Source organism: Chlorocebus sabaeus, chromosome 5 (assembly GCF_047675955.1).
Source record: "Chlorocebus sabaeus isolate Y175 chromosome 5, mChlSab1.0.hap1, whole genome shotgun sequence".
NCBI lineage: Eukaryota > Metazoa > Chordata > Mammalia > Primates > Cercopithecidae > Chlorocebus > Chlorocebus sabaeus.
Genome location: NC_132908.1, coordinates 82539722 through 82567637, shown reverse-complemented (window position 1 = coordinate 82567637; position 27916 = coordinate 82539722). Strand labels below are relative to the sequence as shown.

The 27916-nt window shown below is 49.5% G+C and overlaps 1 protein-coding gene across 2 annotated transcripts; it reads right to left on the bottom strand.

The window, feature by feature from the left end:
• On the bottom strand, positions 1 to 24032 carry IRF8 (interferon regulatory factor 8). 2 transcript variants are annotated; one of them, XM_007994269.3, is made up of 9 exons: positions 23946 to 24032; positions 19965 to 20139; positions 13830 to 14013; positions 11346 to 11434; positions 9778 to 9883; positions 8499 to 8546; positions 3814 to 4200; positions 2379 to 2494; positions 1 to 1501 (listed from the first exon to the last, which is right to left on the bottom strand). In XM_007994269.3, the coding sequence occupies exons 2-9, from the start codon at positions 20136 to 20138 to the stop codon at positions 1325 to 1327; spliced, it is 1281 nt and encodes a 426-aa protein (XP_007992460.1). In that variant the 5' UTR covers position 20139; positions 23946 to 24032; the 3' UTR covers positions 1 to 1324. The 2 variants fall into 2 exon arrangements, with proteins under 2 accessions (XP_007992460.1, XP_037864122.1); XM_038008194.2 differs by lacking the exons at positions 13830 to 14013; positions 19965 to 20139; positions 23946 to 24032 and adding an exon at positions 12141 to 12227 and having other exon boundaries at positions 1166 to 1501.
• Between the last annotated feature and the right edge of the window lie 3884 nt (positions 24033 to 27916).

Below are 27916 nucleotides of genomic sequence, written 5' to 3'. Positions count from 1 at the left end.
CATTTTATTTTCACAAAGAATAAAAGAGATCAATATACTGTAAATGGATGCAAAAATAAATATTCATTCAGCATATTAAAGATGTGCTTTGACATTCATTTGAATTGGAGATTCAAGCCTATTGTTATCTTACGAACACTTCAGCAAACAGGTCTGCCGTTCTTAAAAATATAATGCTTTGTTGGACAAAACGGAAAAGGCACATCCCCTGGTCTTCTCCTCTATTCACTTGTGAGCTCATCCACATCTAAAGGACCTCTGGGTCTGACTGTCACCTCCACAGGCATGGCGCTGGGAAAACGAAACTGGTTTTTCATATTTTAAACCGGAAACTCTCACGGTCACAAATCCACCATGTCACATGAGACTTGGGAGATCGGATGAGCTGTCTCCCAAACCCCAACACCTTCCACCTTCTCAAAATGAAGCCTGACAGGTGAGGCCCCTTCCTGCCCTTTCACTGGGAGGTTCTGAATGTGGGATGGTGCTGACTCAGGCTGGGCACAAAGGAGAAAGAAGGACATGGAAAATCCGACAATTCAAAGTAGAAATATTTTAAACATATGTGAAAAACATTTGGAAAGAAGACAAGAGGTATCTGGGATGATTTCATTACAGAAATGAAAAAAAAATAAATTTAGTTCTAATCTTCCTGGCAACAAAGCCCCAGAGGAGAAGGATTGTCTGAAGATAAAAATACACCCGTTTGCCTGGATATGAAGACATATTCCTGCACCGAATTCTAGAAAGAATATACTTTCTTCTAACAAGTCAAGAGTTTTTCTTGCACTCATTAAAGGGGGGTTTGTATCTAAATATTTTTAAATCTTATTAAAATGCATAAAAGTAAAAAGATATTTCATATAGAATCAAGCCTATGAAATCATAAATCTATAATTCTAACAAAAGATAAAGACAAAAACAACCTTGTTTTCACGAGTTGATTTTTAAACTCCAAATTCCTTTACTCAAAGCAGCTATCTGCTAATATTACTGAATGACAAGTCTTTGGAAATGATAGTTAACCAAAAATGCAGAAAGAATCACAGCAACTAATGATAATGAAGGGGAAAATGTAGAAAATAAAATGTTTAGCCACAGGTTGGGGTTACAGCATCCAGGCCACCACTGACATCTCAGCAGGGCTACGCCGCCACTTTGTATTAAACGTCTACTCCTCCGAGAATGCCCTCACTAAATTAAGTGCAAAGTAAGGCATCCCACCCCAGACAGAGGGATCCACATCCTTTAATCATGATGCAGGCCACTGCAATAGGGAGATGGATGCAGGATGCAGCCAGGGTGGGGCACCCAAGCGACACACTTAGACGGTGATCTGTTGGTTTTCTCTGAAAAACGGTCTCTGGTGTGAGGCACAAATATCTGGAAACATCCGGAAGACCTGGTCTGGCGGCGGCTCCTCGGGGGCCTGCATCACGGAGCCAGCTCCACAGCTCTTCCCAGCCTCTTCTGCCAGCTGCCGGACATAGAGCTGCTCAATCTAGATGGGAGGTACAGAAAGTCAGAGGTGGAGGCGGAGGCTCCAAAGGGGATGCGCACTGTCTTTGACCCTAGCCAGGTCCTCTGATGACCCCAGTGCCACGTGAGTCCCAAGTGAATGAGCCAGAATGCCAAGAAAGGGTAAGCAGTACTCCTGCCAACACTGTTCCATACTCCCCAGTACTGTCCCAGCTGGGACAGCCAGCACCCGGAATCCCACCATTAAAGATTAATTCCTTTGACCACATGAAATAAGGGCTGGCAGTGCCCTAATCTGTCACTTAGACTTTCAGGCAATTGAACAGGTAGAATCTTTCTGGATAAGAGGCTTAGATTTAAAAAACAAAAAAGAAAAGCAGAAAACACACACACACACGGATTATGCACGTCCCAGACACCAGAAGATGGCTCGGAGATGGCAAGAATCTGTTTCCCCCATATTGAAGGTCTTGCCCAGGCCTGCCTCCTACACAGGTGGAAATTCCATTCTTGTGACCTCTTCTCCAGCCCAAAACTTGATCCTTACATGAGGGGGCCAGGAGACCTGAACACAGGGCTCAAAGGTGCCCATACGGCCGGGAAGTGGTGGCTCACGCCTGTAATCCCAGCACTTTGGGAGGCCGAGGCAGGCGGATCACGAGGTCGAGACCATCCCGACCAACTTGGTGAAACCCCATCTCAACTAAAAATACAAAAAATTAGCTGAGCGTGGTGGCACAGGCCTGTAGTGCCAGCAACTCAGGAGGCTGAGGCAGGAGAATCGCTTGAACCTGGGAGGTGGAGGTTGCAGTGAGCCAAGGTCATGCCATTGCACTCCAGCTTGGGCAACAGAGCAAGACTCCATCTTGGAAAAAAAAAAAAAACCTGCCCATACTTACCTGCACGAGAATGAGTTTGGAGCGCAAGGGGGCCATATCCGGAAACTCTTCCCCAAAGCACAGCACCACCCTGCCGTCAGGAAGCCGGCCCTGGCTGTTATAAAACTGCTGCAGCTCTGGAATGACACACGCAGAGGGTGTTTGCAAGCAAGGCCGAGATGACCTCCAACTCCCGCAGCAGCAGGGCTGGGGGATCAGGAGGCCCAGGGCTTAGCAGGGGTACTGCAGCATGTAGGCCAGGGCACCATGGGATCTCAAACTGGTGGCCCTTGGGCCAAATTCCAAGCAAGGAGCTGTTGGTTTGGCCATTCCAGGTTGTTGCCGGGATTTTAAGGCCTGAGTTGAACGCCTCTCCATGGGCACAGCTGCTCAATGCTCCCTCTTATCTCTCGAGAATTCGTGCATTGCTCTTGCCTGCCTGGCCCCTGGAGGCAACTGAGTTTGCAATCACGACCTGATGACACCCAGGGAGGGCTGCAGCCCTCACCCGATTCTCTGATAGCCAACTGAAAGGGTCTCAAAGTGGGGCCAGTGGACCAGCACAAGTTGCCTTCCCTGGGAGTTCATTAGAAATGCAGAATCTTCGGCCCTGCCTCAGACCCATGGAATCAGAGGATGTGAGGCAGGCCCAGGAATCTAGGTGGCAGGACGCCCCTCCGTGCCGTGCCGTGCTGCCTGCTCAGGGGTGATAACCCCGGCCTCACACCCCCTTATTAGAGGGATTCCTCAGGGCTTATGCACCTGAGCTCACACATGCCACCGCACCTGCCCTTCCAGGCCCCTCCTCTGGGAGTTCTCAGGCCAGTGGCAGCTGAGACCCGACACTAGCTCCGGCTGCTGCAGAGAGAGGAGCAGAGAGCATGGGAACATGGAGAAGGGAGCCGCCATCCTAGCCCTCCAGGAGACACCCAGGCTGGGATCCTACACATCCTCCTCACAGAATAATGAAAGCTGATGGCAGCGCTTAGTGCATGCAGCTGCCATCCTGAGCACTTAGTGTGCGGAAAGTCAGCGTATCTCATGACCTGCACACAGGTCCCCAGAGACCTTACTAAGACACTGTTTTGAATCCTGTGGTTGGAGCAGGGCCTCAAACTCTGCATCTCTAGCCAGCACTCAGGGTCTGTCCACAGAACATACTCCAAAGAACATGAGGTTAAGTTCCTTTACCCTCCCGACAATCACCTGAGGAGGGTACTGATTCTGCACCCCCCACTGTACACACGGGGAAGTTGAAGCACAGAGAAGCACCCCAGGATCGCTCAGTGGGAGAGGACAGAGTGCCATTGAAAGAAGCCCCTCCTTGCCACACCACACCCCTCGCTCCTCCACATCCCTCCGTGAGACCACAGGGCCACCCTGAGCTGCAAATGGCACACAGATAGGAGGCATGATCTCTAAGACATGGGGGCAGCAAGGTGACGACGGTACAGACCTCGGAAGAACTGGCTGGTGTCGAAGACCTGGACCACCTCGTCGCGCTCCAGCTTGTTGGGCCTGCCCTTGCACACCACGGCGTTGCCGCTGCAGAACACGCGGCCCTGGCACAGCCGCTTGACGAACACGCCCTGCCGGCTGCTGTGCAGCAGCACCCCGCGCTCCAGGTGCCCGAACAGCTTCCGCGTCACCTGCCTCTGTCGCTCGCTGGGGATGGCGTCGGCCGGTGGGAAGCGCACCAGCTCCAGGCCCTCGGGCCCATACAGCTTGGTGCCAGGTAGCCCAGGCTGGCTCAGGGACAGGCGGCAGCCCTCGGGGCAGGTGGTGGTGGCCTGGCCCACCAGCTTGCCCCCATAGTAGAAGCTGATCACCATCTGGGAGAACGCTGTGGACGAGAGGGACACGATGAGGGTGCTGTGGGGAGACACACAGGGTCCCTCCTGCGCAAGGAGTCTGTCTCAAACCCACATGGCTAACTCTTTGTGTTTCTTGAACCACTTTGATATTCTGGGAAAATCCGTGTACTGCTTGTAGAAGTAATGTTTTTATACGCATGAACAAATATACAGAATGACTAAGGAAACCAATGACAGAAACTATGAACTACAACAGTGTTCTCTGTTCTTCTTCATTGACTCTTTAAATACAATGTCTAGAGAAGGTCTGGTAACTGTTGTAATTTACAAGTCAGGCTAACGGCAAATGATGTTTCGACAATTGTCATTTCTTATGACGATACTCCGTCTCAGAGGCACTGCTAAGGACACTGTGCTCTGGTTTCTACATTCATAACAAAAGGAAATGCTCAATTTAAACCTGAAGTTAAAGAAAATAAAGACATAACCTTTTTCTCAACAAATTCACAGTGCCCTTGGTATTTCCTGGATTTCAGATTAAGAATCTCTGCAAAACCCTCATCCAAATCTGTTCTCAGGAAAGAGTCTGAAAAACACTCAAACTAAAGCAGGGATTCCCCAAATGTGGCGCACACAGAATAATGGGGGAGGGGTGATACATGTAATCACAAGATTATTCCATCTTCAATATTCCCCCAACCTCTGATTGCCTTAAAAAGCAAGCCTCAGTTTGGTGCTGATAGCTCTCTAACACCTAACACCTGTCAACCTCCCCTTTTGAATAATGGCACTGAACTTAGGGCTCCAAATTCAGGGCATTGTCAGACGTCAAGACAAATTCAATGAAAGCCAAATACAATCTTAGTCAATTCTAGCCAGACAGTGTCACCTACTTATACCAGGTGGCACAGGTCTTCCTTTACAGGCAATGATAGTGGGTTCTCACTTAAAATAAGCTTTAAAAATTCAGACTTGAGGAAAAACATGATGTTAATAACAGTCCAGGCTGTGAAAACCAATTGTGACAGTGGATCTCAAGTGACTAAAGTTTGGAAAACACTAAACTAAGGTAGGAATGCAGATAACATGTAAATGCAGGGAGGTATCTGCATTTTAATCGCCTTAAACCAAAAGAATTACATACGCTAGCAATGAGCTTAGTGAGTTCGGAGCTCCTTCTAAGTACCCCAGACCGGTTCAAGGCTGCCGTGTGGAGCCACACAAATTGTGAGGTGCCTAACTCCATGGCGCCCCCTAGAGTTGTGCAAGGCACCACATCTGGGGAGGCCTTGAGGCCATCTGTGGTCCCTGCAGACACTGCTGGGCACTCAGAACTCCTTGGACCCTCCCACTGGGCTCTGCTCCCTGCCTTATTTGACAACCCACCACTCACGGGCTCCATTTCCAGCCATGCTGGAGTTACACAGGTTCTAGAATCATGCAGGGTAGGAAGCCAGAGCTGCAGGAGCTCTGGTCCACCTCATCGATTTGACACTCGAGGAAACCGAAGCCTAGAGAGGGTCACCCAGAAGGAAATGGCAGCACTGGTCTCGCTCTTCCCTGCTCATCATCCTCCCTGCTGGCCTCGCTCTTCCCTGCTCACCATCCTCCCCACTGGCCTCGCTCCTCCTCACTCACCATCTTCCCCCCTGGCCTCGCTCCTCCTCACTCACCATCTTCCCCACTGGCCTCGCTCTTCCCTGCTCACCATCCTCCCTGCTGGTCTCGCTCCTCCTCACTCACCATCTTCCCCCCTGGCCTTGCTCCTCCTCACTCACCATCTTCCCCACTGGCCTTGCTCCTCCTCATTCACCATCTTCCCCACTGGCCTCGCTCCTCCTCATTCACCATCTTCCCCACTGGCCTCGCTCTTCCCTGCTCACCATCCTCCCCACTGGCCTTGCTCCTCCTCACTCACCATCTTCCCCCCTGGCCTCGCTCCTCCTCACTCACCATCTTCCCCACTGGCCTCGCTCTTCCCTGCTCACCATCCTCCCTGCTGGTCTCGCTCCTCCTCACTCACCATCTTCCCCCCTGGCCTTGCTCCTCCTCACTCACCATCTTCCCCACTGGCCTCGCTCCTCCTCATTCACCATCTTCCCCACTGGCCTCGCTCCTCCTCATTCACCATCTTCCCCACTGGCCTCGCTCTTCCTCACTCACCATCTTCCCCACTGGCCTCGCTCTTCCCTGCTCACCATCTTCCCCCCACGCCAAGTCTGCAACTTCTGCGCTGCCTGCTGACTCCACACACTCCCCTTCCTTCGCCCTGAAGCAACTTTTGAACTTTGTTCCAAATGAATCAAACACTTCAGGCAACTCCGTCACCCCTTTGGCCCTTTGCCCTGTCATTTCCGGGGCCTTATCTTGGTACCAGCACCTCTCAGTCATGTGAACTGGCAGCTTCACCCAGAACAGCTAAGTGCTTCAGAGACACCTGTGCAGGAGTGTCTTAGTGACCACACGCCACAGAACGTCTTATGCTGAGAGAAGGTTCCAGCTATCAGGCTTGCACCTGACAGGTGAGAAGCCACTCACCAAGGGCTGCCCAGGTGAGGCAGGTGAGCCTTCTGCAACACTAAGGGCCCCACTGCAACCCAGCCCTGCCCTTGCAACCCACAAGAACAGCCGTGCTGGGGAACGGCCTGACCACAGAGACAGCAACAAAGATGCCCACAGCGCAGACCCTGCAGCCCACCTGCCTGACGTGCGGTCCCAGCGCAGCCGCTGCCCAGCTGGATGACCTCGGGCAAGCCGCTTCCCCACTCTGCCCCAGGTTTTCATCAGCAAAGTAGATAAAACAGCATCTACCTCACTGGGCTGCTGTGAGGATTATCGGAGCTTGTATTTGTGCTTGGCACAGGTAAGCACCAGTTAAAGAAACTGGGTAACAGGACAAATGCTTATCTACGCAGACAAGACTCCTGAAGTTATAAATCATAGCCTACGGTCTACACAGCACACACCAGGTGCTGTGTCCAGGGCAGGGGACCTACCAGCACACTTAACCCTGAAAGGTAGATTATTAATGATTATACCCATTTTCCAGGTGAGGAAACTGAGGCATGGGTTTACACAGAGGTGGGGGTGGGGCTGGACAGAGGTACAAAGCTCACAGCTTCTAGAAGGACGTTTAGGATGCTCTGTGCATGAGGCAGTGGCTGTGACTCTGCTGGACTAATTCAAGGACATGCTCTCCCCAAATTGTGTCTCTGCATCTTGCTGAGACGACTCAGTTCTGTGCCTGGCTACTCCACAGCCCCTGGAAGGCATCGGTCAGCAGACTCCCAGGTCACAGCCCGGTGGCTGGTGAGCCCAGAGTCAGCCCCATGACCCAGGCCTCCCAGAACTGAGCTCCTGTGAGCATGGCAGCTGCCAGGCACAAGGAGGCCTCAAGAACAGGCTCCAGCTAGAGGCCTGCGTGACCTGGATGAGACCCTGAACCTCCCAGTCTCAGTCTCCTCATCTGTGAAGCTGGAGTGAAAACAACCCCCCAGCTCAAAGGGCTGCCGGGAAACAGACAAGAACTTCATGGACGGGGCATTGTCATCTCAGTAGTTTTCCTGCCTGGGTGAGAACCAACCTCCACAACCCAAAAAACTGTCCCATGCAGACCTCGGCCAGCATGCTCCTATCCTGGCCTCATTTCCTCCTCTGCCCAGAGGCCCAGCCCTAACGTCTGTGGCCCATCTGATGAGACCAGCTGCTGGCCTCCCACAGAACCAGCCAATGCTGGAAGATGCCCCGGCTTCCTTGTTCAGAAGATGCTGTCACCATGCCTGAGTGTCAGTTCCAGGGGCAGCTGGCAGAAGTGCAGCCAGGGTCCTTAGCTGCTGAGACTACACACAAAGGCCACCTCTGCCCACTGCAGGCAGGTGTGGGGACGGGACAGCTGTGGGGAGGCCCCCACTCTGTAGCACACAAAGCTACGTGACCAGGGCTCCTGAGCCCGTGAAATAGGAACAGCCACCCCCACCTAGAGGTGGCAGGCACAGGAGCCTGAGATGAGGCACTGAGAGGCTCCATCACTCCACCTGCGGCCCCCAAAGAGGGGCAGCACTGGCATGGATGCTGGCCTGTCCCTCACTCTCTCTCCTGCACAGTCACAGCCTCAAAGGGCACTCTGTCTACTTGCTGGTTCAATCCAAGAAAAGGCTCAAAAGAGGCCACTCGCCTGCTCCTGACCAAATGGTGAGGAGGAGAAATCGGGGCCTCGACTTCCACACCAGGTCCTGCTCATCCACAGAACCCCGCAACCCTGCTTGGGTCATCTGGGCTTTGTCTTCAAACAGTGCCCGTGCCCCGCTCAGCCCGGACCACCCCGTACCTGAATGGTGTGCGTCGTAGGCGGTGTACCCCGTCACCAGCGACACGCCTGCGGGAGAAACAGAGAAGCAAGCTCAGAGCCACCCAGGTGTGGTGCCCAGGGAGCTACCCCAATCATTCCTTCTCCAAGTCCCTTAAAAGGCTGCACATGGCGGGCCAGAGGCCCCAGGGAGCACAGGCTTCCGCTGAATTCAGTGCTTTTCCCCACCAGAGCAGACAGCCATTGTTTCAGAAATGCAGAAAACCAGAGTGGCAAGTCGGGGGGACTTCCTCTATGCTGTGGGATTTCTGATCATGTGTCAGTGTGACACTGTGGGGCCACATTTCCTTCCCACCTCGAGCTCTTGCCCCCAGAATACCACTGGACTGCACACCCACCACCCAGGGCTTCTCTCTCGGGGAGAGCCTGGGGGTGCAAGCTAGCTTTCCAGAAGGTGTTCCTGCAGCATAGACAGAGGCGCCTTTCCAGGGGCCTCTCAATCAACACCCACGGCCTGGCAACCTTCAAGGCCTCCAGGGCCAGCTGCCACCTCCCAGACTCCCACAAGGGATGTGGGGCTGTGGGGAAGACGCTGAGGGAGGAAGCAACCACATTCACGGGCTGCAGAAGCCTGGGCCTGGGGGGCGGGGGCATTTCAAGCAGCTAGGGGCTCGGAGTGGCTCATCAAAAGAGCATCAAAGGATGAAAGCCTCATTTAACCCTTGTGACCCCATGGCGCAAGTCCTGGTTTCTCCGTTTTATGGATGAATAAACTAAGGCTCAAGATCTGCAACTTCCCAGCATGGGATTCAAATCCAGGGCTCTGAGCAAACTTCCTATTCCTGGTCTGAGTTCTCCTCTCCTCCAAATGCCCTGGGCTATCTTTGGTTCTGAGGGGTCCTTAATGTCCTAACAGACTGGCCGACTAAGGGAGCGCCCAGGGAGGGGGCGCCAGTGTGGCCAAGAGCTGCATCTTCCCTCTAGCCTTACACAAGTTCACTAGACCCTCCCCACTGGACTTTCCCAGGAGCGTGGGGAGAGCTGGCATGGACATCATCTAAGGAACAAGCAGCTTGTGCCCTCCTGAGAAGCAGCGGAGAACAGGGCCAAAGGCACAGCTGGGCTCTGCCCTCATGGTGGGAAACCAGGGCCATGGTTCTTCACCTCTCAGGGCTCAGCTACCTTCAATGAGACATGGATCATGACGGCAACAACCACCCCCACTCCATCCCTGGCTGGGGGAATGCCGTAAACTCCTTCAGGCCATGCCTGGTGACAACTCTGGGCCACCCACCCTCACCTGTGCTGGGCTGCTGCGCCCACCAGTCTGGAAGGAGCTGACTCCGACAGGCCTCCGGCGGGGAAGGGCTCCTTTTGATCATCCCCATGTAATCATCCACAGAAGGCTGCACAGTCAAGGGAGGGAGAGGAGGGCAGCTCAGTCACTGATCTCCCACCTGGAGCTCCAGTGTTTGTAAAAATGAACAGTTCATGTGTAACTAAAACCATATTGTCACCTTTATCTCAGGACACAAAAGTCAAGCTTCACTTTGCAACCTGAAAGGCCCTAGGCCTTAAATCTACCAGGCTTAGCATTCAAACCATGTGGCCAAATTACTAGGCTCTCTGGGGGCCACTAATAAGTTTCTTGGTCCTTTGCAGGACCTGCCTGTTGCAGACCCAGCGTTCCAAGTTATCCAACTGCCCCCAAAGCCCTGGACACACAGACAAGCTCTGAGACACCAATGAACGGCGATGCGGGCCAAAGGCTGCCATGCTTTCAAGAATCTCACTCAATGAGCCACACGCAGATGTTTAATCTCTGGCCCATTCCTTAAAGGAGGCTGATAAATCCAATTATGAAATGTTTTGAAATTGCTTTTCTTGTGACCCCGGTGTAGCAATCCAATTATCTCACTCTCTCGGCTGAGTCAGCAGAAAAGCCTTCTACAGAAAACAGGACATTGGTGGAGGGCCACGAAGCCAAGAATTCACTCAGTCGGCTGCCAAAGACCACCCAGACACTTGGCAGCTGCCTCTGCAGAAGAGCAAGGCCGTTCGGGTAGGTGACATTCTGTTATCTTTATTCTCTGACAGCCTAGCTACTCTTAAGGATTCCATTATTGCTATGTTATTAAGAAGAAGAATTTATACAGTACTCACACCACCTTTTGCAAAGGCTGCGTGAAGTTTAGTTATGCAAATGTCCAGCTTGTAATACCCATAAAAAGCATAGTTAAGAGGCCAAAGACAGAAGAAAAGGGCATCCCAATAGCTGAAATGGGCATACAAAAGCCATGTGTTCTTGCCTAAGGAGGCCCCAATTACCCTCTCCCTTGTAGCCTATTAGGAGTTTATGTGCAATTTGAACATGCTTGGTTATCCAGTTTTCTAATTCGTTAAGGAATAAAACCTGCACATTAAAAAGGAAGCAATCAAATAGGCATGAGAGCTGGTACAACAAACCACGCCACCATGACAAGCACAGGCAGCAAGGAAAGTTTACATTTTGTTCTCTGCAGCCTGCTAGGAAGGCAAGGGAATTCACGATGCCATTTAAAAGGCTGCTGTCCAAAATGTTCAAAATGTTTGAACAGTTTGGAGCTGGAAAGAACTTCACTAACACGTAACAGGCAGCTCAGGCCCAGCCCTAGGGATGAAGGAGGGACTGACCTGTCAGCAGAGGCCAACCTGGGGAGGGGGCACCGAGCCAGTTCCGTTCCAGCTCTGCACAGGTGGAGATGCCACTTCCTAAGAGAGCCCGAGGCTCTGGCTGCCTTCATACAGCAAGAACAGTGCCCGTCCCTGACAGATGACATGAGACTCCCCCTGGCAGGGCCAGACCCCTGAAACGCTGCCTCTGCTTACCTCCTTGATCAGCTCGTCGATTTCAGAGCGACCGCACTCCATCTCCGTGACTTCATTCACACAGCCAGCAGTCGCCACACCTAGTTTGCCTATAGAAAACCAGACAAACACCATGACACACGGCACGGAGGCATCACAGCCTTCGCTGAAGCCATGATGCACTCTGAAAATGCTGAGTTTAAGGAAACGTTAAGTTAGTGAGCGTCTTCATTGGTTTGGGAAAGACGCAGAATTTTTTTCCCATGCTTCAGTCATCTGATCAGCAAAGTCAAAAGAGAGAAGTTGGTGGCGGTGGTGGTGGTTGTTTCTGCTAACACTTTTAAAGGATAAAGACAGCATTTTGGTCTCTTTCTTCTATTTTCTGAAGTCCAAAAGGAATCTGTATCAGATATACTTTACAGCAAGCATTCGCTAACCTAAGAAGGTTACATTTATAAGCCACGGCATTTGAAAACACTCAAAGATTTCCTGGCAAAATGTGTTGGCAGGTTGGGGTCTTTTTCGTATTGCCAGTTGGCAGGAAATCTCTTTATGGCCTTTCCAAATATACACATGTGCATCAGTGCACATAGCCATGCCCACACACGCACCACAGCACCCTCACTGATGCCCAGTGGGCACCAGCCGTAATCACAAACCGCCTAAAGGTGCACAGCGTCCACAGGAGCACGCTGGGCCAGCCTCTGCTCTTTCCCTTCTCATGCCGCTTCCTCAGTCGACAACTTACCTTATGAAGTTTACCAGTGTGAGACGTATCACAACCAACAAACACAAAAATTCATTATTCCCACTGACCTACGGAATTTACCCACTGTTTCCTCCTGGCTGAATTTTGACTCCATTTCGATAGATTGAAGAATTCACTGAGAAGCTACTGATGGGGAAGTAGGGAGCAGGTGGGGCGCCCACCATGGAGCCTGCAAACCACTGAAGTTCAGAGGAGAGTGGGCCCCTGTAGGCAATTATGCAAATGCTACGTTGCTTCACCCCTGAGAACCTCCTGCTGCTTCTTTAACATCACTATCAGGTGATTCTGGCCACACCCCATGCTATAAACAAGTCGGGGTCACCTGCTGGTTCAAGCCTGACTCATCTTGGGGGTGGGAGTGGGGGCCAAAAGAAACTTCTCCATTCCTTCAAATCACAATTTACTCTTTGGTGACAAAAAAAAAATTGCCCAAAACTGGGAAATGAGGCAAAAAGATGACTGCTTAGCCTTTCAGGGCCACCCCAGACTATTATGTAGAGATTTCCTCCTGGAGGCACCCGATTCTCCAAGGGAAGGTCAGTTTGTTGGCCTTACTATTTAGTATTGATCAGGGTTCAGGCTCAGTAGAGTTAGGTGTTAACTACGGATGATTAGGCTACAAACGCCCCAAACCGCAGTTGTACTGTCCGGGTCGGGCATCAGGTTTGGCTCAGCTTTCTCGTTCATGGGCCACATTCACCAGCGCCTCGGGTTCTCTGTCCACCGTCTTTACCACCATGCTGCCTCCCTCATAACGATTAAACAACTCTCTGACAGAGATTCGCTATGTATTTGTTTGAGTCACAATTTTAACTTTTAAAAAAGTTCTAAGTCAACATCCGCACAGTGGGAAGAGTTAAAACTTCAAACTTCTGCACAGCCCCAAGAAGTTTTGGGGGTTTCTATTTCTTACAGGCATTCACGGACTACTCAGAAGCTTAAAAGGAGAAAGTCAGAGTGGGTTATTCTAAAAGCCCCATTAAGTGGCTCAGAAAATCAGTGTGTTAAAAGCATGTTGTAAACCAGCGCTGGTAATTAGGTTTTATCTCATAAATCAGCTACAATTCACAGCAGCGGCACAGCACAGGGCTTTGAGAAGGATTCTGAGGCCAGATCCCAGCTCAGTACTTTGGGACTGATTTTAGTGATGTAGGACCAGGGTGCGGCATGTTTTTGCTGTCCTGCTTTAATCTGTCACAAATGTTTTCTTGGGATTTGAGAGCTGGAAGAAACCTCAGGAATGATCACATCCCAGAGTTCCCAAATAATGATCAGGATCTAATAACACATTGAGGCATATCCCATCTCCAACAATGAAGCCCATGGCACCATCTTTGACGACTTCATCTGACAGCTTTACTCTCAACCCTCATGATCCAGTCCTTCTGTGGCCACCATATTTTCCCCCAGCCTCCTGTGCAAGCTGCTGAAAAATGAAAGGATTCCTCATCAGAAACTGCTGGAGGGTGCTTATTCCTGTCCAGGGGGGCCCTACACATGTCTGTGGTCTGGCAGCAAGTGGGGTACAGGCTGGGCTGCACCCAGTCTCCTCCGCCCTTCCCTCCAAGGTCACTGGAAAGAGATCTCAATCTCTGCTTATGCAAAGGAGAGAACTACTTTGTTTAACTGAAACCATGTGCCCCAGACCCTGTGTCTACCCCAGACCCAAGCTCTGTGGTGAAGGCTGCAGGCCAGGGCAGCTTCCGAAAGGTTTGATACCCATAAAGGATAGTTACATTTTTGCTCTTCCTCAGGAACAATTCGGTAAACTTTGTATGGCTCGGAAATGTCCAGCTGGGACCGGTCCGTCACTTCCTCAAAATCTGGGCTCTTATTCAAAGCACAGCGTAACCTTGTCTTCCAAGTGGCTGGTTCAGCTTTGTCCCCTTCTTTAAACTTCCCTTTAAAAACTGCCCAGGCCTGAAGAAAGAAACAGAAGCACATTAAATTCATGGCCGACTCCAATCACAAGTATCTGTCACCATGACCAGGACCCCACACATCCTTCCCTTCCCACGAGTCTTTGTTGACCATCAACTCTCATTCAATTTCAGGACCCAAGGCGACTCCAATCAGATGTCTGGAGACCAGATGTGAAAAGACCCAAGCCAGGGAGAGGGTCCTCCAGGTTCACACAGCTGAGTCAGAAGTCAAACCCAGGCCGAAGGCTCCTCCAACCCTGGAGTGTGCCTTTTAGCCAAGCCCTTCCCTGGCTGAAGAGCTGGAGACACCTGAGGTTTACACAGCACAAAGAGGAAGTTGCATATGGTTTCACCAGAGCGTTCAAAACAAAGAACAACTTGTTGCTTTTTCGGATCAACCCCTAAAATTTAGCATGAAAAGAGAACATTTGCAAAAAGTCAAAATGGTCATCCATCGCCCTGTTACTTTTAATAGAAATTTTGTTTTGCATTTTTGCATTTATTCTAGACTTTTCCCCCCAGGTGCTGTTTAAAATGTAATGAAGTATTTTCCCTTCATTGTGTGTGTTTTTTAAACAGGTCTGTTTTCTGACTTCTCCAAGCCTTAGGATCTGAACTAGGACCAGAAATTCAAAGCAGATATCTTAAAGTCATAATGTAGAATGGGGCAGTACAGATTTAAAAAAAAAAACAAGACAGGTGAATGGACAGATTTTAAGATTGCAAAACGGGAATACAGACACACCAACTAGGAGGAAACCACAGTCAGATGAGAATTATCTTCGGTTCCAGGAAAAATCAGACAGTGTCCTCCAGCCTAACATGATAGGAGATCTGTAGGGAATTCCCAATCCCATTCAGGAAAATGCAATTCCAAGAGGTAAGTAACGTTCGCACGGTCACCCAGTCTGAGATTAAATGCCAGCTGTACCCACTTCCAACCCAACAGTTTCTCCACCACTGCAAGTGTTCTCAGGCCTAATGCATATACCAACCCCCTGCTCCTGGGAAGCTTGTGAAAAATGCAGATTCCTGGGCCTTGCCCCTCAAGATTCTCACTGGGGAAGTGGGGTTGGGTCTAGGTGACTGTCTTTTTTTATTTATTTTTATTTATTTATTTATTTATTGAGACGGAGTCTCACTCTGTCACCAGTCTGCAATGCAGTGGCGTAATCTTGGCTCACTGCAACCTCCACCTCCCAGGTTCAAGCGAATTCTCCTGCCTCAGCCTCCCAAGTAGCTGGGACTACAGGTGCGCACCACCATGCCCAGCTAATTTTTGTATTTTTAGTAAAGACGAGGTTTCACCATGTTGGCCAGGATGATCTTGATCTCTTGACCTCCCAGAGTGCTGGGATTACAGGCGTGAGCCACCGCACCCAGCCCAGGTAGCTGTCTTTAGCCAGTATCCCAGGGATTCGGATTTAGCTACCCAAGAGACCACACTTCCAGAAACTCCATCATGCCCCCATGAGTCACAGCTCCTTTAAAATAGCCCAGGCCGGGCGCGGTGGCTCAAGCCTGTAATCCCAGCACTTTGGGAGGGCGAGACGGGCGGATCACAAGGTCAGGAGATCGAGACCATCCTGGCGAACACGGTGAAACCCCGTCGCTACTAAAAATACAAAAAACTAGCCGGGCGAGGTGGCGGGCGCCTGTAGTCCCAGCTACTCCGGAGGCTGAGGCAGGAGAATGGCGTAAACCCGGGAGGCGGAGCTTGCAGTGAGCTGAGATCCGGCCACTGCACTCCAGCCTGGGCGACAGAGCGAGACTCCGTCTCAAAAAAAAAAAGAAATAAATAAAATAAAATAAAATAAAATAAAATAAAATAAAATAGCCAGACTGTTTTTCCTCTCAAAAAAGACAAGAATGCTTACTGCTCAAGGCCAATGCTGTCTACTCTGTTGATGCAAAATGTTGCACCTCTACCTAGGGTAAAGAAACTGGAAGAACATTCCTATTAGTGAGCATAAGTGGTAGTTTCCATATGTGACACTGATGTAAAACTCCCCGCTAAAAATATTTCTTAAAGTACACGGTCTTTAATGTTCTCCTTCATTAACTGCTTCACTGACCAGGCATTACTTTGGGTTTTGTTGCTGTTGTTTATTTTTAAAGAAATAAAAGAGCAAACCATGTACTAAATGAACTGTAGTTTCCAATTTTTATTACTTTAAATCAGGGTTTCCCCACCGTGGCAAGCCTGACATGTCAGCTGGGACCCTTCTTTGTGGTGGGGTAGTCCTGTGGATTGTAGAATATTCAGTGGCATCCCTAGCCTTGACCCACCAGATGCCAACAGCACCCCTCCCCTAGCTTTGACAACCAAAAATGTCTCCAAACATGGCCAAGCGTTCCCTGGAGGGTAAATCATGATACCTCCCCCATCTGAGAACCACTGAGTTAACCCACATCCCAAACGGGCCTTGAAATGCACAGATTTCATGGCAACGTTGTGATCGGCTGGTACACATACACAACTGCGGTGCCTGTAAGGCACTGCCATATTCACTCGTTCATGCCAAGCTCACACTCACCCCAAGAGCAAGGCCAGGCCACATCATCCATTGCAGCAGGGCCCATGGCCAGGAAGCATCCAGGACCACCATTGGGTATGTGGCTTGCAGCCTGCCCTGAACTCTGTGACACAGCAGGCACCTGGCCCTCTCCCAGCCTCTCTAGCCAGCATTAAAAGGTCAACTTAGCTTGATGATCTCTCAAGATCCTTCTTGAGCTAGAGCAAAAACTAGACACGAGAGTGATTTCAAGGCTCCCCCCAGCCAGCAACAGTCACTATGGCTCATTCAGCCTCCGCCATAACTTCTTCCTCCTGTTGACGCACAACTCAGGCTGACAGCATTGAACTCAGACCAGGAGGTCTTCCTAATTTCATACGATCGTTTCATGTTGTATTTTTTTAATTAAATGCTATTTTTCCCTTCAAGGCCTGCTGAATTAGAAATAACTGTGCTACTAAGTGAGTTTTAACTCATTCAGGCCTGTTACGATGCCTGATACAACCATGAATCGTAACCTTCACTTAACTAGATCTTCCCCCTTCTCGTCATGTCAAGGAGGTGAAGTACTTTGTAAAAACTAAATGAGCTGATATCAGGGCCTCATCAGTGTACTCAGGGCTGGTACAAAATGAGTTCAATGTTTTTTCAATTTCTCTTCTGTGATCTATACCATGAGGGCGGCCTCAGGATGACGCCTGCAGACAATGAGGGATCTTAGGTAGCTAAATCCGAATCCCAGGGCCACTGGTATAAGTGGCCTCTTTTACCACTCACTTATTATGGAGAAACCAAACTCATAAATTTCTTTCTTAACTCCTAAATTGTTGAAAGGTTTTCTTTGAACAGTTGAAACAAACAAGAGTCTACATAACCGAAAAATCCCTAAGATGGCTCTATCTGACCGAGGTTGACTTCATCCAACAGCCAAAGATCTATCCGGCCAATGTCACAGAGGCAGGCCTCTCAGAGGACGGATGGGAACAAGCATAGCTCAAGGAAGCACCTGCTGGGCTCTTGTTGGTGCCATGTCTCCACTGGCACTGGTGGACCTCCCGACGGCCTCCCTGCTCCAGTGGGCACCCACATCTCCCTCCTGGCCCCATTCCTGCTGAGATTGTAGACTCATTTCAGATTGCCACATCAGGCGACTGCGTAACCAACGGAAACATTGGGAATCTTGCACATTTTTCTCAACACTGTTGAAACGGCCATGAAGAACATTGCATAAGATGTATAAATCTGGGGCTTTATTTCATTACCCCCCGAGCACAAGTTGAAGCAGGGAATGGGGTGAAGGGAGAAGCTTAGTCTCTGTCAGCAAGCCACATGTCAGGGCTACACAGCCTAGTCCAGCACCCTGTGCCATGTCTTAAAGATGTTTTACTGATGTCCAACCTGCAACTGTGCCCTCAACACCCAACACCTCTGGTTAAGTCTGTTGATCCTGGCAGTGGCCAGCTCTTATCAGGGTTCTCAATGGGGAGGGGAAGACTCTGGCCCTCAGGAGACATTTGGAAATGTACAAGACATTTTTTATTGTGACAGTCGGGGAGGGGATGCTACTGGCATCTGGTGGGTAGAGGCCAGGGATGCCACTAAACATCCCACAAGGCCTAGGGAACCCTTACAACAAAGAATTGCCCAGACCCAGGCATCAACAGTGGCGAAGCAGAGAAATTCCGGCTTTTGGGGTAATCTATAATGCAGAGTTCCCAATCGACTGGATGGGACTCTGATACTGTTTAAATCTGCAGTCCTTCCCAAGAGAAGGTCACCATGATGCCAAAGGCAAAAGAAAAAAAAAAAACTGCAATCAAACAAGAGAGAAATCCACAACAGCACTAAGGGTGAGGAAGCAGGCAGTGGTATCACAAAACTCACTGGTGCTGAGGCTCCCTGACCTGGGGTCCTTGATCAGAAAGAATCTGGAGATGTGGGGGCACCAAGGGACTCCCTCAAAGGTGAGTGCAAAGCATTCCCTTGTCCCCATATTCCTTGGAGTGGTCAGTAATGGGCATCAGATTCTCAAGAAGACCAGCAACCTCAAATTGCAGATTTAACAGAATTACTGAAATGCACAGCCCCGCTGCAAACATTGGTCAGGCAAAGATGTGCAGGACCAAAATGCATCTTAAGCCACCTTTGACCTATTTATGGTCCACTCTGGGGTTAAGGTGTGATCTTTTGTCATTTTTGTTCTCTGGTGTCAGGGGACAGTCATCTGTGGCTGGGAGTCCAGCACTGTCATGGGGTCCTACAGCCTTGACTCCCTCCACACCTTGTTTGTGGTCTCAGGTCTGATTCTGGCCCCCAACAACTCAGCCCCCTTCGCCCCTCTCTCACACCCACTCTCCTCTCCCCATCCCTGGCCCCCAAATGCAAGAGAAGAAGCACACATGGCAATGGCTTATAACCTGGGCTATGACTCAGTCTACGTGTAGTGTCCACATTTGCAAACGTGGAAGTCTAGGCTGACCTTGACCTAGGGCTCCGAATCTCCCAGAGGTGAAACCTGGACATCTGGAGCCTTAGGGATGCCCACACAGCACTCTGATGACCCACAAGGAACTCAATAGCCCAGCTGGTCTGCAGAGTTGGGTTGTCCCAATTCCTGGTTCCTCTGTCTGAATCTAGGTGTAATGGCAAGAAATCTCTGTTGATCAGCTATTCTGGAGTTAGGACCGAGGGTTCACAGTCGGGCCATCTTGCATTTGAATGCTGGCTCCATCATACAAGAACTGTGAGACCTCAACAAGTCACTTCTCCTCTCAGCGCCTCTAGAGAATGAGAGTGGGAACAGCATCTACCACACAGGATCGTGTGAGCAGAAAACAAGCCGTGGGCCAGGCCTGGCACAGAACAAACCCTCCATCACATCTCTCCACACATGGGGAACTCATTACTCTCAAGGGAGGTGAGACCATTTTTAGACATCTGCTGCAGGCTCACAACCCCTACACGACCCAGCCCCCAAAGGAATGACAGATGGCATGTCACCCTCCTGAGCTGGCCCTACAATGCCAGGCAGAAGTATCAGCTTGAAAGAACAAGGACTGAAACCTTCCCTGGTATATGCATCACCTCTAATGGAAGCCCGCGGGGAAAAGGTCTTAGCGTGAGGGTCTCCAAGAAGTCTTTTCTCCCACTTGGCTCATCAGGAAAAGGAAGCGGCAGAAAAGGGAAGAAAAGAGGCTTCGATCCCCTCATCAGAATACAAGTGACCACAAAAGTGACTCTGTCACTCAAGAGACGTGAAATCAGTTCATGTACATTTTTGAGACACATTCTGCACTCCTGAACCAATGTTTGCTTTTTTAAAAACTGGGTTACTTTTTAAGTAAATGAGAAAGACGTCACTAAACATCTCCACCAGTCCACGAGGGAAAGGAGACACTGTGCCCACAGAGAGGAAGCGAGCTGGGGTCTTTACCTTGAAAATGGAGGCATCCACTTCCTGATTATAATCTTGCTTGCCAGCGTGTTTCCAAGGGATCCGGAACATGCTCTTCTCGTCATTCTCCCAAATCAGTCCTGGATACATGCTACTGTCAATCTGCTCGATCAGCCACTGTCGAAGCCGCCGACCACCATTTCGGTCACACATCCTTGGAAAGACAGAAACACATGCTGCGATATTACGGATATTGTCTCATTCATCACAGCAACCCAAAAACTGCTAACAGGAAACTCAGAGGTTTGCAGCAAAGGTGCTGGCTTGGGGGAAACCCACAGATTCAGGGACTCCGGGACACCTGCCATGAGAAGGCAATGCTGGCCTCCGTGACCTCACAGCCCTGAATGCAAACTGAAAGCTCTGTGGGAAACCTGCAGCCACCTGAAGCCACCAGCAGCCCCCTGCGGGCCCCTCCCACTGTGCTGGCTGTGCTCCTTCCAGCTTTCACTGGCCCTTTCCTTTCAGGCAGATACAGCCACAGGGAACAGCTCCAGTGTTAGCACAAGACTGGAAGGGAAGGGGAAATCACTTTTACAGCACCAGGTCCCTTCACTGAGCAGCCTATTAGCCTAAGAACCGACTGGGTTACTGGATGCCCAGCTGGCCCCATATTCCCTGATAGAATACAGCGTCTGTGCCATCTGAGAAAGAGGAGGCCCTCAGGCTAGCCCGTCTAAACAGCTGTTCCTTCACAGTGATAAGAGCAGGAGTTTAAGAATGAGACAGAACCGCAATCTCATTCAAGTCCTGCCCGGCTCAGCTGGGAGACCCTGGATCAGCATTTAATCTCAGGGCATCAGCTACCCAGTCCCAGATGAAACTCAGGAAAAACTACCAGTACTGGGTGTAGGGAGAACTCAGATGGTATACAGAAAGCAACTGAGACAGGGCCTGGACCTTACACACCAGATGTCATTATTATTATCCAAACTTCCTGGGCAACTTCTATGACCAACTGAAAGACAGAGACAAGCGTGAGGGAATAAACAGCAGCTACAGAACAGGGCAAAGTTCACTGGGTTCCTCTTCCAGAAGATGTCCCACTCTAGGGACCTAACCATCCCAGGGCACCCAAAGACATCCTTTGGAAGAACATTCTTACCCAAATAGACAGCTTCCCCAACAGCACAGAGAAAGACAGAGAGAACTAGCATGACCTATCGACTTAGAGCCAACATTTCCAAGAACAGTGCTGGAAATCCCCAAGACAGCTGGATAGACGCCCACCCAAAAAAAAATTATATATATATAGCATTTTTATTCTTCTGATTAAAATGTGACCTCTTTGGGCAAACGAGTTTGAAACAATCAGCAGTAACAAGACATAACCTCCCAAAATATGGTAGAGCCATGCTGGTCTAGAAAGCAAAATATCAATCAGAACCTTCACAAGAAGTACACATTCTGGAAACTCCAGCCACCCTGCAGGTGGCCATGAGATGGGAAACAGGGCCAGGTCCTAGGGAGGAGGAGGTGGGATTTCTTAAATTCTCCATCCAACAACCTCAGTTGGGCATTTATTGATTTAAAAGGGGGTGAATTCAATTTTTTTTTCTTTAGAGACAGGGTCTTGCTCTGTCATCCAGGCAGGAGTGCAGTGGTGCTATCACAGCTTGCGGCAGCCTGGAACTCCTGGGCTTATGCGATTCTCCTGCTTCAGCCTCTTGAGTAGCTGGAACTACAGACATGTGCCACCACACCCAGATATATATTTTAGAAACAGGGTCTCGCTATGTTGCCCAGCCTGGTCTTGAACTCTTGGTCTCAAGTGATCCTCCCACCTCAGCCTCCCAAAGTGCTGCGATTACAGGTATGAGCCACTGCGCCCATACAAATGAGACCTTGGTTTGAAAACTCAGAACTCTGGCAAAGACTTTTCTCTAACCAGACCTTGCGATGTCACTTGAGCCTCTCCCTGAGGCTTCCTCACCTGTAAGTTGAGAGGCTATATCTCAAGAGACCCAGAATTCTAAAGCAGGCCACGGTGTTTATCATAAAGAAGGGACAGACTTAGGAGAGGGTACCTGAGAAGAGAACTGGAACACCATGACCAAAGACCGCACCCCTCCCCCCCCGGAAAGTTAGCAGCTCTTTCCCGGGGCAAGGTAGAAAAATTTCTCCTAGACTGAGGAATGAGCTGCATAGAGGTGGCCAGAACACAACAGAGGGGTTGGCATTTGAGAATTTCAACTAAATGAGACAGTTCCCCTGATTTCCTTGCTACAAGTTTCTTAAACTAGAATCCACAGTCCCTGAGCCTCCTGCAACCAAAAGCAAAATTTTGTCAGTACAGGCATTTTTCTAGAAAGAGGGTCAAAACTTTGTCATCAGGATTCCTAATGGATTCATAACATCTAAACTGTTGGGGACAACTGTCTTGGTGATTTACAGGAAAAAGAAATAAAAGGAAAAAGAGAAGAGTGAGTCATAGCATCTGAAAGCTGGAAAATACTTTAGAAATCATCTAATCCAGCCCCCTCTTTACTTAACAGAGGAAAAACTGAGGCCCAGAGAGGCACGGCAAATACCAAGGCAATCAGCAGACTGTGTTGGAACCCATGCCGGCGCCCCAACCCCAGCAGCAGCTTATTTTGCACATGGTGCGGAGAAGAGCCATGGTTACATTACAAGATCTCTGCGCATGTGCAGCCCCGTCTGAGTGTCTTTCGTGGTCTCCTCCAAGATTCTAAGTAACATCAAAAGCCTGAGATTCTATTACAATTATGATCCATAATGATTTATTAAACATTAACAAATTAATTCCACCAAATGCCCAGGCAGGAAAAATTAATAAGTCTAGTCACATGTTTATAACTTCCTCTTCTTGATTTGGAGGTAATCTATTGGCCAAGCCCTATCTGCAGTCCTATAAATGTACCCAGCAGTCAGACTTTCCAGGCGGGATGTGATAAGAGGTTGCCCTGGGCCCACCTAATCCAAATTACAGGACACACCTGAGCGGGCAGCAGCAGAACCCAGCCTCTCCCCTTCCTCAGAGGGCCCCAGGGCACTCGCTGTGGCCTGGCATACCCTCATCACTAGACCAGAAAGCACCAAAGCCATTTCTCTCTCTGGCACCAACTTTTCTTCAGTGACTGAATCACTCCCAAATCTTTTCATAGAGGAAGCTGCCATAACCCAAAAGGACAAACTTAGAACTGTCATTTTAACTACTAGCTCTTACTTTTGGTTTAAAAAAGAAAGTGGGGGGCCATTGGTTGGGGAGACTTCTTAAAATTCTGGAAAATTCAGTCTCTAGTTTCCATTCATAAAGCCTTTCACAGCTCTGGATAAGTAACACATCTCACCTTAGGAAAGTCTGTCCTATGTATTGAGCTTCATCTTACAAACAATGTTTAAATAAATTTTTTCAAACAAATATTTTTGTGAGCTGTGGCCCGTATACAGACTCTCTTGCCAAGGACGACTGGGCTGTGATGGAAGCAAAGGACCTCAAGCCAGACTCAGAAATCTTAATTGACAGTCATTAAACAGAATTTTAGAACCAGTCTGTTCCCACCTTCACAAACTAACCCTCGATAATGACTGGTTATTGGGCAGTTCCAGAATTCTGACCCTTCAAGCATTATTCCACGTGGTAGAATTTCAGTGGAATGATAGAGCGAGTTTCAAGATACGGGGTTGCTATTGCCCTTCATATGAGCTCTCCTAACGTTTTCCATGTAAACCAGATTTAAAGAAAAATGATATTTTTTAAAAGGCAACTATCTACCAATCTTTGGAAACAGGCAAACAATCATCAACGACTTGGGCATTCAGATTGGACTTAGGTGGCTGCAAAATAAGCAAAAAGCAGAGAGGGATATGGGCGGCCACTAAGCAGCGCCTGGGGACATTACGGTAGGTAGTTCCACCCCCACGCCCCGCCTGGCGTCGGGGACCCCGCGGGACCCGAACGCGCAGGACACGGGCTCCCTGCCTGCCCAGTGTGCCTACCTGCCGCCGCCCTGCCGCCGTCTCGCCGCCCGCGTTCCCACGCTTGCTGCCGCGCTCCAGGCGATGCGCCAGCGGGCGCGCGACTTTAAAAAGGGCAGTAGGGGGCGGGCCCGGCGCGCAGAGCGACAGCCACACCGACCAATGGCGTCATCTCGGCTCGAGCGGCCCGCCTTCTTTGAAGCGCTCGGCTTTCCGAGAAATCACTTTCCTCCCCCGGCGGCCGCGGCCGTGGGTCCGGGCCTCTTCTGGAGCCTCTGGGAGAGCTGCGCTCCTCACACCTGGGGTCCGGGGGCGGCGCTGCAGGGGGGCTTTCCCAGGAATTCGGGAGGCCCCGCGGAGCGATCTGGAGGCGTCCCCTGCCTCCCAGGCCGGCTCGGGCGGACAGCGAGCGAGCCCCTAGCAACGAGCCACTGTGCAGACCGTGTGCCCGCGGTCCATTAATCAGAATCCAGAACCAGAACCTGGCTGCCCCGCCAGTCTCCGCCTCCACGAGCGCTGGATGTTGGGCAGTGACTCCCGCCACGCGTTATTCCACGGGGACGAGGACACGAAGGCCGTTTACAGACCGTCCCGGGTCGGCGGTGGCCTGCGCTGCCCAGGAGGGGCAGGTGAACCCCAGCTCCAAAGGAGGCCACTGCCAGCTGAGACCGCGATTGAAACAGGAGCATCCAACGTGCTCGCCACTAGAAGGTCCCCCTGGGGAAATTTTCATCATAAATCCTTTTCTCCAGAAAGCGTCGGCGTTAAGAAGAGGTCCCCTGTGGGACCAGCCGCTCCTGGGTGGGCGTTAAGAAGATGTCCCCTGTGGGACCAGCCGCTCCTGGGTGTGCACTGACATTTATTGTAAAAATGAAGTGGAGGAGAAGGGGAACAACCCTGGAAAAAGAAAGAAATCCCTGGAAACGGAAAAAGAAGTGTTTCCGTGTTCCGTCCTGAGGAAGCCCTGGAATAGGGGGAAAATGAAGGTCGTAACTGGCTTTTATTGCCCCGTGGAGAATCACATATCGGGGCTGTTTTTGCATTGAGCTTTTCAAGGACCTGTGAAAATGTATGAGACTGAAACTTTTATTGGCTGCACAATACAAAAAGTACACTGCAAATCTGGAATTAATCAATGTTTAAATGACGGTCCCCAAAACATGTTAACTTCATAATTGTAATGTATTGATGGATAAATGTTTCATTATATTTTGAAACTGTAAGTTAGATATCACTTGGTATGAGTTCCCTAATGCCATGATTGCCGGGAAGTTTTAAGTCATTATAAAGTGAGTTCCTCATCATCAAATAATTTTAAATAAAACTATTGTTTTAACACTCATATTATTTAAGAGTCTTTAGAGAATATAAGAGTGTTTTAATATGTTTGCTATGATGTGGGATGGAGCTTACAGAAATCAGAGCATCTAGGACCTCAGAAGTTCTTGAAACAGCCTCTGTGTATGTTTACTCTCATATATTTTTGTCAATGTGCCCCCAAGCCTACACAGATTTACTTACAAATGCTGTCCGCTTTGGAAAGATGCATCCTCAAGTTTCCACTAGCCTTCACTTAGATAAAGACAAGGGTAAGTGAATATAGGAAATCAACAGTGAAAGAGCTCCAGCACGTGTCGTTGGCAGTAGGTGTCACTATGTACATTACAGGAACTGTCTTGCATTAAAACTGCTCCAGAAACCCCATATTTTCCACGTGGTGGTTCCTCGCTGCGTAGGAACAATTTCTAAACAGATCTGTTTAGTTCTGCTCTTATTTAATGGGCATTTATGAGGCAACTATTACGTGCTAGATATAGTGCCAAGAACAGGAGACCCAAAGAATGAACATGATGTTTCATTCTTTGAGACACTCCTGCCAGGGAGTGTCAGAATCTAGAACCCAGCCTGGAGGCTCCACAGAGCCTGCCCCTTGGATATTGGGAGGCAAAAAAAAAAAAAAAAATTCCTTTGGTCCATGTGTGTGTTATTACTTGTCATATTACAGTGTGGTTCTATTCTTTATTCCCTGGAATTATATTTCCAATGGAAAGACCATTTTTCTGGCTGGGCACGGTGGCTCATGCCTGTAATCCCAGCATTTTGAGAGGCTGAGGCAGGCAGATCACCTGAGGTCAGGAGTTCAAGACCAGCCTGGCCAACATGGTAAAACCCATGTCTCTACTAAAAATACAAAGAACTTAGCTGGACATGGTGGCACAAGCCTGTAGTCCCAGCTACTTAGGAGGCTGAGGCAGGAAGATCACTTGAACCCGGGAGGTGTAAGTTGCAGTGAGCTGAGATCAGCCACCGCACTTCAGCCTAAGCAACAGAGCAAGACTCCGTCTCAGAAAGAAACAAAGACAGAGAGAGAGACCATTTTTCTGTGTACACAAGATTTCTGCTCATATAATGGAAACACAGTTTTCTTAGGTTTCAAAGAGCTTTCTTTCCATTTTAGTACACTGGGATCTAGCCCATTCTAACAGCTGCATATGTTTCATTGTATATATTTGCCTTAATTTAGGTCATCAACTACCTAAACTGATTTGGGTGATCAATTTGATGACCTGAATTGATTATTACCTAATTGAGCATATCTAGTGAGCTCAGATCACCACTCCTGATCTGGGAGCTGTGTAAATAGGTATGCACATATGTAAAAATCACCCTGTCATTTTTTTCTTGTCATATAAATGACAAAAATGACTAAAATGGGCCAGGTGCATTGGTTCATGCCTGTAATCCCAGCACTTTGGGAGGCCGAGGCTGGTGGATCACAAGGTCAGGAGATTGAGACCATCCTGGCTAACACGGTGAAACCCCGTCTCTACTAAAAATAAAGTAGCCGGGCGTGGTGGCGGGTGCCTGTAGTCCCAGCTACTTGGGAGGCTGAGGCAGGAGGATGGCATGAACCCAGGAGGCGGAGCTTGCAGCGAGTCGAGACTGCGCCACTGCACTCCAGCCTGGGTGACAGAGCAAGACTCCGTCTCAAAAAATAATAATAATAAAAATTTTTAAAAAGACTACAATGAGGACACATGGCAATAAGTGGTTATCTCATGCAATGCCATTTATTGCAGCAAAAAGATGCAGAGCACGGTCCCAGGTTCTCTGATCCTTCCTTCCAGCATCTCACGATCCTGGTAAATTTCCTCCTGGTCTCTCAGTGGCCTACTTGCCCTCCTACCTCCTCATCCCTTCCCTGTTAATTCTACTTTGCTACCCTGCCTTTCTGTCTTCAGGAGCTTCTCAGTGGTAGCCACACAGGTCTCCTCCTGGCATCTAAAAGTCATACTTACCAACCTCATCTTTTCCACATTCCAGCAGGAACCCGTTTCCATAGATGGCAGCCTACCACAGCAGGTTTGGGAGTTAGGCCCCAGTTCAAATCCAAGCTCCCTAACTCACCAAATGTGTGAGCTTGAGCAAATGACTTAACCTTCCAAAGCCTCAGTCTCCTTATCTGTATAATGGCATTGATGGTAATACTAGGTTAAATTCTGTGACATCACCTACATTCAACTTTTTGACCTACGGAAGGGCAGTTTACTATGGCCTAACCCAATCATTCCTGCCCTTAGGATTGGTGGGCATTGAATGAGACAGTATGTGTGTGAGAGAGAGATCTCCTTCCTCCACCTTGCTCATTAGCGCAAGAGGAAAAGGTCAAATCATCACCAATGAGAGAAGTCTAGAAAAATGGACAGTGATTCCTAATTCTAAGAATGCCAACTGCAGACCAGTGATAATCTGCCTCCATGAAGAATGGGAAGGGTTCCTCCCATCTGGTTAGCTTCCTAGCTCCTCTAACACCTTCCTGCCCCCACCGGGTCACAGGTGGGTGCTTCAGGCTGGTTCTCACCTCCTCACTTATCTTTGCGGCTTTTAGAGACCCTCTCCTCTTCATGGAGTCCCTTTTTCTTCCTCTTCACCCTCCTTAATTCCTATCTTCCTGATGTCCAGAAACCTCCCTGTCGAGCCTCCCTCCCATC